Genomic DNA, 14,285 nt, shown 5'->3' on the forward strand with positions numbered 1-14,285 from the left:
AGCCTTTTCCCTTAAGGTCAGTAAGTTTTAACAGAAGCAGAAATAAAATCTCCCAGATCTTCAACTACTGCCTTCCCTTCTTTTAAAGACAACTTATGTTTAAAGAACTATCGTATCCAAGTAGAGAAATTGTTTTATCTCTTCCCTCAGTAAAAGACCACTTCAGTAACTTACAAATTTAGAAAATCACACTGGAACATTGGGGATGCAAAACAGGAGCAATAATGAAAAACATGCAGAAAACCAGCAGCATGTGCTCTGGTCACCCTCTTTGAGCAGGCTGGAAACAGGAGGCTGATTCTTACTTGGCTCAACTGGCGTAGGTCTGGAGTAATGCTGTTAATACCTTTTGAATTACAGAAGTAATTGAAACACAGATTGATCCACTATGTGTTTGTAACTCATAGGCATTAGGGATTAACATGGTTATTGAATAAAGTTACACATGCATGGCACAAATGATGGCATCAAAGAGAGACAGTTTAATAAGATCCTTGGGAGCTTGTGTTCAGAAAGAATGCATTACGTGAGGTAACTTGAATACATCTCTAGCAGCTTAATTAGGCTGGCAACACCATCCTTCCAAGGAAACCCTTGAATTATTAGCCATACTCTTCCAGTTGTGTGCATATGTCCATGTAATTCAGCACTTCACTGTCGCGTTGCGTGTGCTTCAGTCTCTGCACTAAACTGCAGAACGTTATTTTGCCAGTTTTGCTGACTTGCTGCCCAAATAATTCAGCTCTGGTAAGGTTGGGGCTTTCATGGATTTTGGGACCTTACTTCATAACACCCAAGCTTGTGCCAGCAGTCAATAAGTAAACGTGTCGTTGTGTGTGTCTGCATTGCAGAATCTTCGGCCTCAGGAAAGCCGGACCGTGTTCAGTGGCTCTGTCAGCATCCCATCGATCACCAAATCCCGCACGGAACCAGGACGATCGATGAGCGCGAGCAGCGGGTTAGCAGCACGTAAGCAAACAGAGCTGTGTCACTTTGGGGTCTATGCACAAGTATTTTAGGGAAAGGGCTACTTGCATTTGCTTCTACCTATACTGTCACTAGTCAGGGTTTTCAGAAGCCATGGCTGGCTGTGTTCCTGTTGAGGGCAAGCACAGTGTTTCAGTCTTGCTTTCAGAGGAGCACGTGAATAAGCAGCTGGCACTCTTGAGAGTCCCACATTTGTAATTCATCAAATTTTTAACACATTAGAATTAAAATTACATTCTTACCCTTGGGACTACGTTGCTGCTACTTAAGTGTTCTAAATCAGTGGCAAGTTGTTCGCAAGCTCCATGGTCATTAACTTGGGTGCTGAACCGTATGGAGCTCTCCAGGCCCGTCTTGCAAAGAGAAAGCAATAGAAAACTGGCAGCTGCTATGAAGAGTTGCATTGCATTGGAAACAGCTTTACTAGCACTGCCGTGCTGCCTTAGTGTGCCAGTCAGCACAGTGGCCTGTGCAGAGACCAGGCAAGTGACTATGTAATGGACGTGTGAAAATAGAGGCAAGACTAGTGTCCTGACTTCCCTAGGGTTTTTTCCCTCCGTATGCCACACGCCGTGTTTGCTGCATGTTGCCAACTGCTTGCAGAGAATGTGTGCGTCTGCTGTGGTCTGTACCTGCTGGTACAACCCACTTACTCTTAAGAAAGAGGCCACTGGCACTAGGCTGCCACCACAGCAGTGTCTTTGTCAGGAACACAGTGTCTGTGTCTGTGCTGGGTAAAGTGTGCTAATGCAGACATGCCAAGGGAAGGACCAGGGAGCCCCTAGGAAAAACTGCAGCTGACAGCAGCCAAGATGAAAGCCCACATAAGCTTCAAGCCAAAAGCTGAACATCTTGGGCTGTGCTGGAGGGAAGCAGAACTAACCAGAGAAACAGCCAACAAATATCTGGTACATGGAGCGTGTGTCTGTAACCCAGTTTAATTCCTCTGCATGTTCTAGGATCGTCTGCACAAAACGGCAGTGCCCTGCGGAGGGAATTCTCGGGAGGTAGCTACGGAGCAAAGCGTCAGCCTATGGCATCACCCTCAGATGGTTCCTTATCCTCTGGCGGGCTGGACCAAGGCAGCGATGCACCAACAAGGGACTACGAGCGAGAGGTGAGTGACGAGAAAGGGGAGAACATTCAGGTGTGTTGGTAAAGATGAGGAAGTTAAATTCTGTCATGGCTTTGGCTGTAAGGTTGGGACTCGTTGACAAGATTTGGAATTCTTGTATTTCAAACTATCCTGACAAAAGGCTTTGGTCAGACTGTGTCAACTCTGGTCCTGGTATTTAACATGCGGAAAATGTTCTTTGCACTCCTCACCTGGAGACATGTGGGTAGTGAGGCTCCCAAAAATCCTGGCCCAGTAGAGTAACAGCTTGATAGTGACCTATCACAGCTTGAAGTGATGATGTTCCTTTGGCCCTTTATTTGCAAAGACTCTTAAGCTATCTCAGCAACCATTTCACTGGAGATGTTTTGTACTCAAAGTGCCTGAAGTTAACAAAGTAACTTAAGAATTAATTATAGTAATTTAATTTTGATCAGAAACTGGATTTAATAGTTTATATTCTGTGCAGAACAAGACTATCATTTTGATAGGACTGCAGTCCTGCCTAGTGCTAAACTCAGTCCCTCAACCAAGAATATTTTGGGAGGGTTCAATCTCAAGTTGGGCAGCAAAACTTCCTCAGCCCATTTTCTTACCAAGGAGTGAGAAAATTGCAGATCCCACAGGCTTTTCATGGTACTAAATATATCCTTCCAATTGAAGCTGGAAGGCAACTGTCAACTGAAACTCAAGCTGACATAGTTGCATTCTACTGTACTCTGGAAGATTTAACTGAAGTAACTTGATAGGATGCTTTGAATTAATATCCTGGGAGTGTCAGTGAAGAGGTAGCTGTGATGAAGCTCGTACCACAAAGATTTCTCAGTTTAGTGCAGGAGCATCTCAGATCATAATCTGTGAAAAGGCAAGAGCCATCGTTGTAGCTTCACCAGCAACCTGCAGCTGCACTCTCTGCTGACCAAGAGACTCTCAGCAACATGCAGACACAGGAATCCCACAGATCCTGTGTCCTTCTGTTCTCCCTGCTGAAAGCAGTGATCTGTCCACTTGCTCTTAAGTCTTCCCAGACCAGGAAATCCTGAGCAAAAAAAATTCCTCAATATTTTTGGGCACAAAGAAAGTACATGTTGAATCCAGTCACGTGTTGCTCAGACACCCTGAGTCTCAAACTTGCTATCCTGGTACTTACTGGTGGTGTTCTGTGTCTTTGGGCTGCAGGACTCTGACTCTCCGAGACACTCTACTGCATCGAACAGCTCCAACCTCAGCAGCCCTCCCAGCCCTGTTTCTCCTCACAAGACCAAGAGCCTCTCCCTGGAGAGCTCTGACCACGTGAGTTGGGACTCATGAACTGCTTCAGCATTCAGATTTGACATCACAGCAGCTTGCTGTCCCCATGGCTGTCCCCTTCACTTGTTCCAGCTCTCGCCTTCATCATCCTAACCCTCCCCATTCCCTGTCTGAAAGTGATCTGGGAGTGGGGTACAGAGGAAGGTAAAAGCTGGTCGTCTTCAGCACCGTTCGGCACTGCCTCACCCTCCCTTCCCCAGATTTGACAGCAGCAAACAAGCAAAGCTAGGGTGTTGGTAAATATCAGATGCTGTAGATTTGTATTAGTATTGGTTTCCTTTTTGTGGTTACAGCTGCTTCATTTTTAAAGATATATTTATCCCACCCCCTTTCCACTTCCCAAAAAGTAGCTTAAGTAGACCAGACCAGTATCAACAAGAGAAAATTCAGAGGGATTTTGTTTTCATGCAGTAGCTCATTGTACTGTACAAAAGTAGCACAGAGACCCCTTCCCCTGCATGGGGAATGATCAGTATGTCAGAGGCACATAAAAGCTTTCAGCCACCACGTTTGAATGTCAATCTGATTGTCGCCAGCAAATCCTTATTGATTAAAATGATGCATATTTTACTACAGTACAGAGTTTAAATAAATAGGCAGATGTTAGATTAAAATACGTATGTATATATTCAAAGAAAAAAAAAGCATTGTGTATGCAGCAGAAGATGGATGCTTATTTAAGAGAGCCTTTAATTTAAGATTTGTGTTGTCCCTGTTTTCATGCTTGGTAATATACAGACTTGGAGGCCTGGCCTAAAACCTTTCACAGGACAGATATCCCTTTTCCGCAGCATCGCTGCACTGCAGGAGAGGTCCCTGCGGTGCTTTCACATTTCTTTCCTTCTGGCAGTAGCATAACTGAAGCTGTAATTCCTACTTTCATGTTAATCCCCATTCTTTGCAGAAATGACAATTGGGAAGCACCCCCTGTCCCAACAACCAGGGCCACCGGTCAGCCAGCGGCTGCCCTGGTTTCTAGTGTGCTGGCTGTGCAGCTGAGGAACCTTACAGCATGCTACAGTAGAGATCCTTAAGGCAGCAAGGGAGTTCAGTGCAGCAGGAATCAACAGGAAAACTGTTTCCCTGGGTCAGCCTTTGGCCAGGTTTAACCTGGAAGGGAGCAGTCTTCCACATCTCCTTGACCATCCTTAACCAGAAAACTGTTACTGGCATTACCAAATACTAGTGTCTAACACACATCAGCCAAATGAGTGCCCTTAGCCCAGAGCTAGCCCTGGCTAGCTGTGCTGTCACTGTAGCAACCAAGAACCTTGAAGACTGACCTCAGACTGTTCACACTGTGGTAGTCAAAGATGCCTAGTCACCCACAACTGCCATGCTGGCAACGTTGGTTTTCCTCTCCCTCCCTCCCCGTGCTGTGGGTTTGTGCAATTGGCAGTTGTTTCTATGTGCTCATCTGCAGTTTGGTTCCAATAGCAGGTCAGGTTGGAGGGCAGAAAGTATTGCGGTGGAAGACAGAGCCCACTGAAGCTGGTCGTGCAGTCAACAGCATAAAGTGAGAGACCGATGTACAAATGGATGGTTAAGAGGAAGATGTCTCTTTAGTTAGCAAGGCAGATGCGTGTGTTTAGATAAGCCTCTCCATAGTATTGTTGCTGGCTTTATACTATGACCATACTCAAACACGTAAGGGCTTTTTGTAATTAGAATACTGGGTTTTGTGGGTTTCGGAAACTTGTTATGGCTCTTATTAAACCATTCCGTATTCTTGCAGTCAGCAGTATGTAGTGTTTCACCCACACAGAGATGTTTGGAGTTCTCCAGTTTCTGTCTTCTCTAATAGAAGTTCTAGGTAAGTTCAAACCATGTACAGAAATTTCCAGGTATGATCTAAATGTGAAATAGGGAATGAGACGCAGATCATCTAATCCATTTAATCATGCTGGGTCTCCTAGGTAAGATTTCTCTTTCACTCTGAATCAAGAGGCTTGTCCAAGTTTAAGCTCATTAAATGTTATTTTGGGACAGGAATTCAAGAAATTTGTTTAGAAACCATCATGTCGAAAGCCTGTCTCTCTCCTGTTTGGGTTTTTCAGAGTAGCAAGCTGGTTGTGTTGCTTGTTTCCACTTCAAGGCTACTACTTTTGCAAGCCTGACATTTAATGTTAAAAGCTTTATAAACAGCTAAAGCACTTGAAATTAATTCCTTCCAGAGAAGTGTTCACTCTTTCTGAGGGACAGAGATGCAGGGTGGTATTGACATTATTAAAACTCCACATCAGCTTCTTTTTAAAGGCTGCGTATTGCTTCAAGTATAGCCACTGCTTTTTCCCCACCACCCCCTCCTTTTGGTGAAGCATGTCCACACACTTTTCAAAGCCTTTGCAGACTAGTTTTGTATTTACTGTATGTTGTATTTATACATTAATCTTATTTTGATGTTGAGAGAAGGCATTGAAACAGCAGTCACTGAAGATAGAGCAGCCTGCCTGACACAGGCACAGGATCTTTTTTATTTACAGTTGAGCTAATGCTCTATCTGAAAATGGAACCTGAAAAGCCACAACACAGCAAATAATTGAGTAAACCCCTGTGTTTACTCTCGTTACGGTGCCTGCAATCTATTGATATCAAACCCTGACATTTTCAGGCAGCGCATAGGTCAGCTGTGTTTCAAAACTAAGCTCCAGAGCCCTACCCTTTGTACACCACAGTTTCTAAGCCTTGGCAGTCTCCTTTAGGATTACTATATTTAATCATTAGTTTGGTACTGTGCAGTTTTATATACATTTCTTCAAAAGAGAAACAGCAACTGTTCTCTCAGTTGAAAAGCAAATGACCACATCACTTATTTGAAAAGAGAAAAATTGTCCTGGGACTTAAATAGTTTGATGTATTTGGGGACCATTTGATGATACACTCAGTTTTAAACCACACTCATCTCTCTCTTTGTTGCTATGAACACTGAAAACATACGCATACTGTAGCTGAGCTTTCTAAATACTCATTGGGCTAGGAAAAGTAACTTGGTCATTTGAACTGTAAGACTCTTGACTGGTATCTCGAAGACAGTTGTCTCTTAAGGTTTGATGTTTGCTACGTTGCACTGTAGCGTTGCTTCAACTTCACAGTTAGAGGCCTGCATTTTGTTCAGGGAGCTTAAAATCTCCCGTTGAGTTTTTGACTGTAGCATATGTATGTTCTCTGTACACAGTATGTACCTAGCTGATTTTTTCCTTTTGGCTGAGACTGAAGGCATTTGCATTTTTGACACTGCTTAAACATTTGGGTTGTTGGGTTTTTGCATTATTTTCTTTCTCTTTTGATGGCAACAAAGGATCTGAACAGATTCAGGCAGCTACTAAGGATTCGAGGTTATAGAATGAAAAAGGGTTGGTAAATAGTTCTCCCCTACACGTGTGCGCACACAGATACGTGGCTTCCTTCCACATTTCATAAACCCAGACGCAGGGTTTATAGCACTCTCTTCTCTCTTGCCTTTGACCTGTAGAAGACAGCTGGTGGTTTCAAACAAACATTCCTGAGGCTGTGGTGAAATAGGTGCTTCTTTTTCCTCTCAGTTAGTTGCTGTGGCTTGGTATGAATGTGCATTCTGCCCATTTGAATGGGTTTCCAAACTTGAGTCAGGAATGTTACCTCTTTGATTTGATTCTGATGAAATTACAAGCCAGGTGTGCTATTCTCAGGTATACAGCAGAGGGAAGTTAAGGGTCTTGTCACACCAAAACAGTCCCAAAAGCATAGTGTATTTATAGAAACGTAGTTTAACTGCACCTAACTGGTTCACAGCCTTTCAGAACACAACAGTTGGAGTATTAACACAGCAAGAGATTCTGGCACCATATTGTCTTGCATGGCCAGACCCTGAATGACAGGACAAACATGCTCTTGGGTGGAAGGTGGTTTGCTTTTCATGTTATGCACGCTGTTTAATTTTAAATGAATACATTAAGGATAACATTTATTGCAGTGCAAGTTCCCCCACCTCCTGAGCCTTAGGCTGAGAATCAAAGTGGCACATAGTAACTTCTGCTGTGGGGTTTTGTTGTTAATAGGAGTCATTTCCACGGAGGAAGTGGGACAACTTTCTGCACTAACCCATTGTATTTGATAAACACTCCCAGAAACAGCCCTGCTGCAGGCTTCCCAGTCTAAATTCCAACTCTTTGTCTTTCATTCCAGCCGCAGCTCAGTACAACCTGTTTTCATTCTGCATTTAAGAAAGTCTCATCCACAGGGAAGAAATCCACAACCAAACCAGTGTTGGTATTTCTGAGCAATTATACCTGCCTTTTTATGTATGACAGTTTCATATCATTTATTTTTAAAATATGGGTTTTTTTAGGTTTTTCATTGTAATATTATTGTACAGTTTTGCATGGCATAGATGTAATCACTTTTTTGTTTTAGAGTATAAAAGCTGACAAGTGTGCGTGTGGGGGAAAGATTCTGCTTTTTGCCTCTTCTCACTCTTTTGTTTAATGCCCTCAATGTTGTAGGGGACATTGTAAGAGATTCTCTGCTACAGAACAATGATGTAGATTCTTTTGCACAGAAATATTTAAGGTGGAAAAGTCAACAATGTAAAAAAGACTTACCACCAATATTTTATGTTGGTAACACACTTAATATTAACCTACTTTGATGTACTGCAATAAAACAGGGAACTGTTAGAAACTGACATGTTCTGTCTTTTTTTCCCTACCTCTCCATGTTAAGCTTGGAGGAGGAAAGGGAAAGGGGAACAACAGCGTTCTTGAAGGGAAAACCAGGATGTTGGAACATATCTGTACAAGTACACAGAGGGAAGAAAAGGAATAGCTGAGAACAAACTGAAGTCATTATAATGTTACATTTTGGTATATTGAACTTCATCTACTACACTTTTCCTGACCTTTTTCTTAGGTCATTTGTTCTGTGTCAGTATTTGTAGTCATTGTGATGTTCCTCCTTCATTTAGTTACACATCAAGTGTTTAGTTGTCCTGGTGTTAGATGCTGGATTCTTATTTCTGAGTTACCAAATTCACATTCATGCATCTTTAAGTGCATCTCAAAATACCCGTGAAGTTTTGCACGTGCCCTGGTCCTTCCACGTCATCCACCCCTTCCTCCCAGTGCTCAGCCTGGGGTTTTCTCCATACCAGAGACTGACTGCTGGGACCTCTTCATTCATTGTTCCTCTTCATTCATTACCCTGTTGGCAAAAGTCCTAGCTTTGATGACATGCTTCACCTCCCACACAGACCCCTGCTGCAGGAACAGGTACTGTGCTGTTACTAATGCCCCCCTCCTTCAGCCAAAATTACTACTTTTTCAGCACACCCCCCCCTTCCCGAGTTGATGTGAATTTAAGCCCATGGGCTCATTGCATTTAGGCCACGGCAGGTCTCTCCTAGCTGCTGTTGCTCTGTGAAATACCATCTGTTTCCTGTGCTCTTTTAGAATCAGTGCTATATTTCTGATTCCCCAGGGTTCCAGTTGCACCATCCCAGCTGTGAAGGTCTTGGGAAATGGGCCTTCTATTGTCAAGGGATTTGGACATTAGAAAAGCAGAAAGTGAGCTGCACGTTAGGCTTCCTGTTCAGCAACGCAGCATTCATTTTCTGGCTAAAGAAGGTAGGAAAATCACTGTCGCCACACATAGCCTGAATCTTGATTCTTTAGAATGGAAAATCCCTCTCTTCAGAGAAGCAGATTTAAGCTCCAGCTTGCCCTGTGGAACAGGGAACTGTTTTCTGCAAGAGGGTTTTTCTAGAACTTAGAAGCTTGCTGCAGTAGAGCAGTGTTCATATCCTCAACGTGTGTAGTTCAAGCAAATGCAGTAGCTGTTAGGAGCAAGCAGCACTGACCAAGCGTTGCCGCTCACTGTGAAGTGTCATGGCTGCTTTGACTTGAAGCCAGAGCACAGTGTTTCTGGCTCACCTTTTCTCTGTGGCTGTTACACTGACATGCAGTTCCTCATGTCACAACTCTCTCTGGACAAAACTATAGAAATTATTAATGCTTTTAGAACATATACAAAAAGCCAGAACCAAGAGCTCCAATTTGCTCTCCTAACAAACATCTTACCTTGTGCTAGTTGCTACCCTTCAGGCAAATGCAAAACAACTCCATTTTTCAGCTTGATGCTATTCTTAAACACGCTTTCTCTCACTTGGATTCGATGATCTTAAAGGCCTTTTCCAACCTAAACAATTCCATGACTCTCAAAGGAAGGGTAATGTTTGCTGAGAGTTAAACACTCATGCCCCAAGCATGGTATGCAAGAGATCTGTGGCCACATGAACAAGCACATTCTCATCTCACCTAGTTGTGCTCACTGGAAAAGTGAACTCTAATGCTCTTCAAGTTATTTTGCCTTCTTTGCAAGTTCTCTGAACATACCAGCTCTGAAGCTCCCCTAGTCCAGTTCTCTTGTCAGCTTTTTATATTTTGCTTTTTAACGTTTAATAAAGGAATTTAACATCTTAAACATTTCACTGCTTTCACAGCTGCAAGGTCTAGATCCAACGAAGAAAAACTAAACAATGTCTATCATCAGAACCCAAAACAACAGGAAAAGCACCCTATCAGTGTACAAAGTTAAACAGATTAATGCAAAACAATTACTTCACTGAACAAGAGAGTTCACTCTTCTCAAAGGGTTAGGAATAACCTGACCAGTACTTCTAGTTGAATTAAACAGCACTGGATATTTCTCAACCAAGTCTTAAATGAAGCAGTTTGTATATTTATAATCTTGGAATAAAGGTAACACAATACCCCATTTTCTTCTTTCTCAAGAGGTCCATCCTAGGAGAGACCATTTATTCACTTACCTGTTCTTTACCTCTGGAAGTGTCAGCAGTCAGGATTTCTTCTGTACTGAAGTGTAAGATCATACAAACTCTGGGCTGTGTTCACCGAGTGAGCCTGCTGCCGAATGTCTGGCAAGTGCCAGGTAAGGACATCTGCCTTCCTAGCACCAGGTAAGCATCAACTGCAACAGCCACGCTTTCTTCACAAGTGGAAGAAAAGCAAAGAGAGAGACCTGCGTCCAGGAGACTGGTAACAGAAGGATTAAAACGAAGGAAATAATAAGGAAAATGGGTCATTACCAGGGATTCTCATTGCCAGACAGATGTTCAGGCTGATGTCCTTCTGGCTCCCAGTAAACTTGTCACCATCACTGTTTAGCTTTAGATAGATGGCTTTAGAAGGGTAGTAGATTCTTGGAGCAAACAGCAACTGCAACAAGAGAAGACTTGGAAGCTTGTCCTTCTGTTCTGCTCCTGTTTATCCCAGAGGACAGGACACGGTTCACTTGGCCACTCATTACCTCACCAGAAGATGACAAAACAACTGCAGGCAGAAGGCCCACCGCACAAGCTCTTGTTTATTGAAACCAGGAAGTCGTACAGGTACAGGCTTTGTACAAAAACCTATGAAGGTAAATGTCCTAGCTTGACTCCAACAGTTTAAAACTGTGCATTTGGGTTTAAATGTGTGAGATTTCAGCAAAAGCTTGAAATGCTCGAGAGAGACATAACATGTTTGTCTGCCTTGCCCTAAGTTCTGCAATACAGGAAAACAGAGAAACAGACCAGGTTCTTGGTTAGGAGGCCAGCAAGCAATTGGTGTCAGAGGTGTAGCTTATCTAACTCACCCTCAGGAAAGCCAGGACCTACCAGCCAGTGAAGAATTCCACCATTCGTGCTCAGATCCAGCTGTGTTGAGAGCATCTCTGACTCCCAGAACTGAGATGGGTTGCGTGAGTGTATGTGTGCATTTAAAAGACATAAGCACTCAATTCTGAGATTTTAAAATACTCGCTAGGTTTAGCTTGCACGCCAAGGAGGCAGAAAGCATAAAACTTTATCCTATGTACATACACCCACACCCACCTCTTGCATCGAACCAATGTCAGTAAAATCCAGGAGGGTTCTTAGACTGCCACCACCTCATTTACTTACAGAAACATGGGGGGTAAAGGTGCTGAATGTGTCTGTGATAGGGTACACCTTAATATTTCATTCTCTAACACAGGGTATGAAAACTACTTGAACTCCACCTTAGCACAAAAGAGGGAAAGATTTTAAAAAACAATTTCTTTGAGAATTACAAACAGGTTTCAATAGTAAATTCTGCTCCTGTCCTCCTGCCCCTACTCAGTATAAAACCCAACCAACATGCAGCCACCACCACAATGTTAAAAAGGCATCCAAGGTAGTTGGCTGGTGCCTTGACACGGTACAGAAGCGCTCAAGAAGACAGTTTCCTGTGGACTGTACTGGCAGTCAGTGTAGGACAGACACAGCATGGAAGAACAGCTTTGTCCTCCTGAAACCCACACTTGGCTTCCAGGGCACAGGCTGCTGCATCTCAAGAGGATGGAGAGCTGGGGTGCAACGCATAGAACGCTCTCTGCAAGGCTCAGGTGAACTGCGCCCTCAGAACAAGAGTTGTTAGTTCATCCTTACTACTCCTCTGGCTTCTTGCCCCTACTGCTCCAATATTTGCTATATGCCTCTTGGAACATGTTTTTGCAGGGAATTTTGGCCTTCAGTTTGGTGCAGATAAGGAAAGAACCCCCCATCTTCCGATGAAGAGAGTACGTCTCCTCTGGCGGAGGGACAAGCCGATGCTTCAGCATGACTGGGATTAAACCATGGATCTTTTCAGTGGTGCTTTGGTTGCCGAAATCAAAAGGTTCCTCAGATGCAAAAGCCTCTCCCAGGATGAGGACAGCATTTAAGTGGGCATCTTCCATTTCCTACCCAAAGGAAAGAGGCATAAATATCACTAGCCATGTTAACCACCAGGGAGGAAAAGGAGGAGTTCTAGCACTAACAGCAGCAGCTCAGGAGAAATACCTAGCTATAGCCACACCACAGGTAACCTCCAGCCCCCAGCATGACTTACGAACATTTGGTTAATACAGTTTTGAGCAATTAAACCTTCCAGAAGACCATCTGCCCAATCATGAGATTTCAGCAGTCGTGCAGGGGGAAAGAAGGAAGGACCGAGGTTCGGGGGCTAGCGGCATCATCACTTCTGCTCCCGCTCCCAAAAGGAAGTCAGAGAACAAAAGCCAAAGCCTTTTTGCCCTCCTCCCTCATCCTGAAACAGGGCTTTCAGACTGACATTGACTTTTACCACACCAAGAAATCTGGTGAAGTCCACAGACACACAACAAACTGATAAGCGGCCACCACTAGAATCAGACCCTTTGGCTCCATACCTTGACTTCATAACCAGTGAGGAATTTCATCTCAATGGATTTCTTCAGTACTCTCTCTCTGTCCATGTCAGCAGCTGCCTTGATTACCTGAAGAAGAACAGCACTTTCAGAAGAGCTAGGGATGACTTGAGTCATGTTTTGAGTACAGGACTATTACACAGGCTACAGGTACATGTGCTGCCCCTCGCTTCCTTGCCTTTGCCTTTGTCTCCAGGGCACGTTGGGCAGTTTAAGAGCTACTGGCCAACAGACAGAGCTGCTGGCTCTCCAAAGCTCTTCCCAGCAGGGCTACACATAGCCCAGAGAACAAAAGGGACATCAAAAGAGCTTCACAAATCCATCTGCTCCTCCCCCAACAAACTAATAGAACCAACTGTGAGAAGCATTAGGTGATGTCTCCTGGCCCCTGCAGCTCAATTTATCAAGTGCAGAACATGGTGATCACCAAGGGAGCACACGTGAGTGACTTCACATAAATTTAATCAAGTCTGTAAGCAAGCCAGAAATCACAGGAAGAGAGCAATCAAGAACAAGCAAGTCCTGCACACCCTCATCTAAAAATCACTGAACTCTGAGTGCTCTGTTCTTCTGCCTGAGTCTCCCAGTAAGCAACGTGACAGTCCTCCATGTTTGCCATGCAATTTAGACATCCAAACTCAGATAGCCAGAGGCCTGCAGCAGACATGCAGAAGACTATGGTAAGGGATGAAACAGGAACAGAGATCTCTTTCTTGCCTCCAGCCCCACTTCCTTCCACACCCAAATGGACTCAAGTGCAAAGTGATACAGCCAAGAGATAAGCATAAGTTTGCAAATACTCTAAAGAGCCCCAGTGCAGCACCCCAGGACACAGAGCAAGTCCTCACCTCTATGTAGACATCTGTGAACTTCTCATCAAACCCTCGTGTTGCTCCAAAGTCCAGCAGGGCCACCTGGAAATGGACAAACCCAGCTATAGTACAGTGCCAACCACTCAAGTAGAGCCTTATGACTGCTGCTGTCCTCAGCAGCTCAGCTGGCTGCAGAGCCTTTCCAGGGCAGCTGAGCTTCCCCCAACTCCTTTATTCCCTGACGGCAGCACAAGCATTTGCACATTGGACATGGCAGAGGGTATGGCCTATGCTCAACGCTGTCACTCCTGCTCAGCTGGTCCCTCCACTCAGGCTCTGTGTGAAGGCAGAGCAGCACAGAACCTTTTTCCAGCACATTCCAGCACAGACCTCCGGGATGAACAAGCAATTCCATCTGACCTGCAGGGCACAAGCAAGCAGCCAAACCCACAAACAGGACATCTGCAATTGCCACCCTTATCTTCAGCACAGCTCAAGACAAGAGCATCCAGCTTAAAGAGTCCTTGGCTCAGGTGTGCCCTGGTAGAGCACTGCCAGCTCCAACTTCCTGCTGACCAGCCTCAAAACAGACCCTGAGGCTACAGAAGTAGCTGTGACTGGATCTGGGGCCAAAGACAGGCAGCCAGCCAGGGTTACAGCAGCCCTGCTCTCCTACCCAGACTGAGCGAGGACAAGTGGCAAAGGGACAGGTTTCACTGTCCTACCTGCCCAAGGACAGGAATCAGAGAATCTCAGTCAAGGCTTGTTAAACTTTGGGAGTGGAGAATCATCAAAAGCTAGTGAAAATCAGCTCTTGTGCAGGCAGAACAGCAGCTCCT

General features: G+C 44.4%; 2 protein-coding genes across 7 annotated transcripts in view; one reads left to right on the forward strand and one right to left on the reverse strand.

Moving 5' to 3' along the window:
- Window positions 1-8,071, forward strand: part of CDC42BPA (CDC42 binding protein kinase alpha) — a 180,192-nt gene extending 172,121 nt beyond the window's left edge. For 4 of the 6 annotated variants that reach the window (XM_030500157.2, XM_030500155.1, XM_030500156.1 and 1 more), the window contains 3 exons: window positions 852-969; window positions 1,947-2,104; window positions 3,281-4,020. In XM_030500157.2, the coding sequence (XP_030356017.1) occupies window positions 852-969; window positions 1,947-2,104; window positions 3,281-3,412 (408 nt within the window). In that variant the 3' untranslated portion in view covers window positions 3,413-4,020. Of the gene's footprint in view, window positions 1-851; window positions 970-1,946; window positions 2,105-3,280 lie in introns of all 6 variants that reach the window. The other 2 variants (XM_030500159.1, XM_030500154.1) reach the window with 1 other exon arrangement.
- Window positions 8,072-10,738: 2,667 nt separating this feature from the next.
- Window positions 10,739-14,285, reverse strand: part of COQ8A (coenzyme Q8A) — a 41,982-nt gene continuing 38,435 nt past the window's right edge. Inside the window, exons 13-15 of the mRNA XM_030500160.1 lie at window positions 13,483-13,548; window positions 12,617-12,703; window positions 10,739-12,148 (exon numbers count right to left, since the gene is read on the reverse strand). Of these exons, the coding sequence (XP_030356020.1) occupies window positions 11,855-12,148; window positions 12,617-12,703; window positions 13,483-13,548 (447 nt within the window). The 3' untranslated portion in view covers window positions 10,739-11,854. The remainder of the gene's footprint in view (window positions 12,149-12,616; window positions 12,704-13,482; window positions 13,549-14,285) is intronic.

Source organism: Strigops habroptila, chromosome 10, assembly GCF_004027225.2.
Source record: "Strigops habroptila isolate Jane chromosome 10, bStrHab1.2.pri, whole genome shotgun sequence".
Taxonomy (NCBI): Eukaryota; Metazoa; Chordata; class Aves; order Psittaciformes; family Psittacidae; genus Strigops; species Strigops habroptila.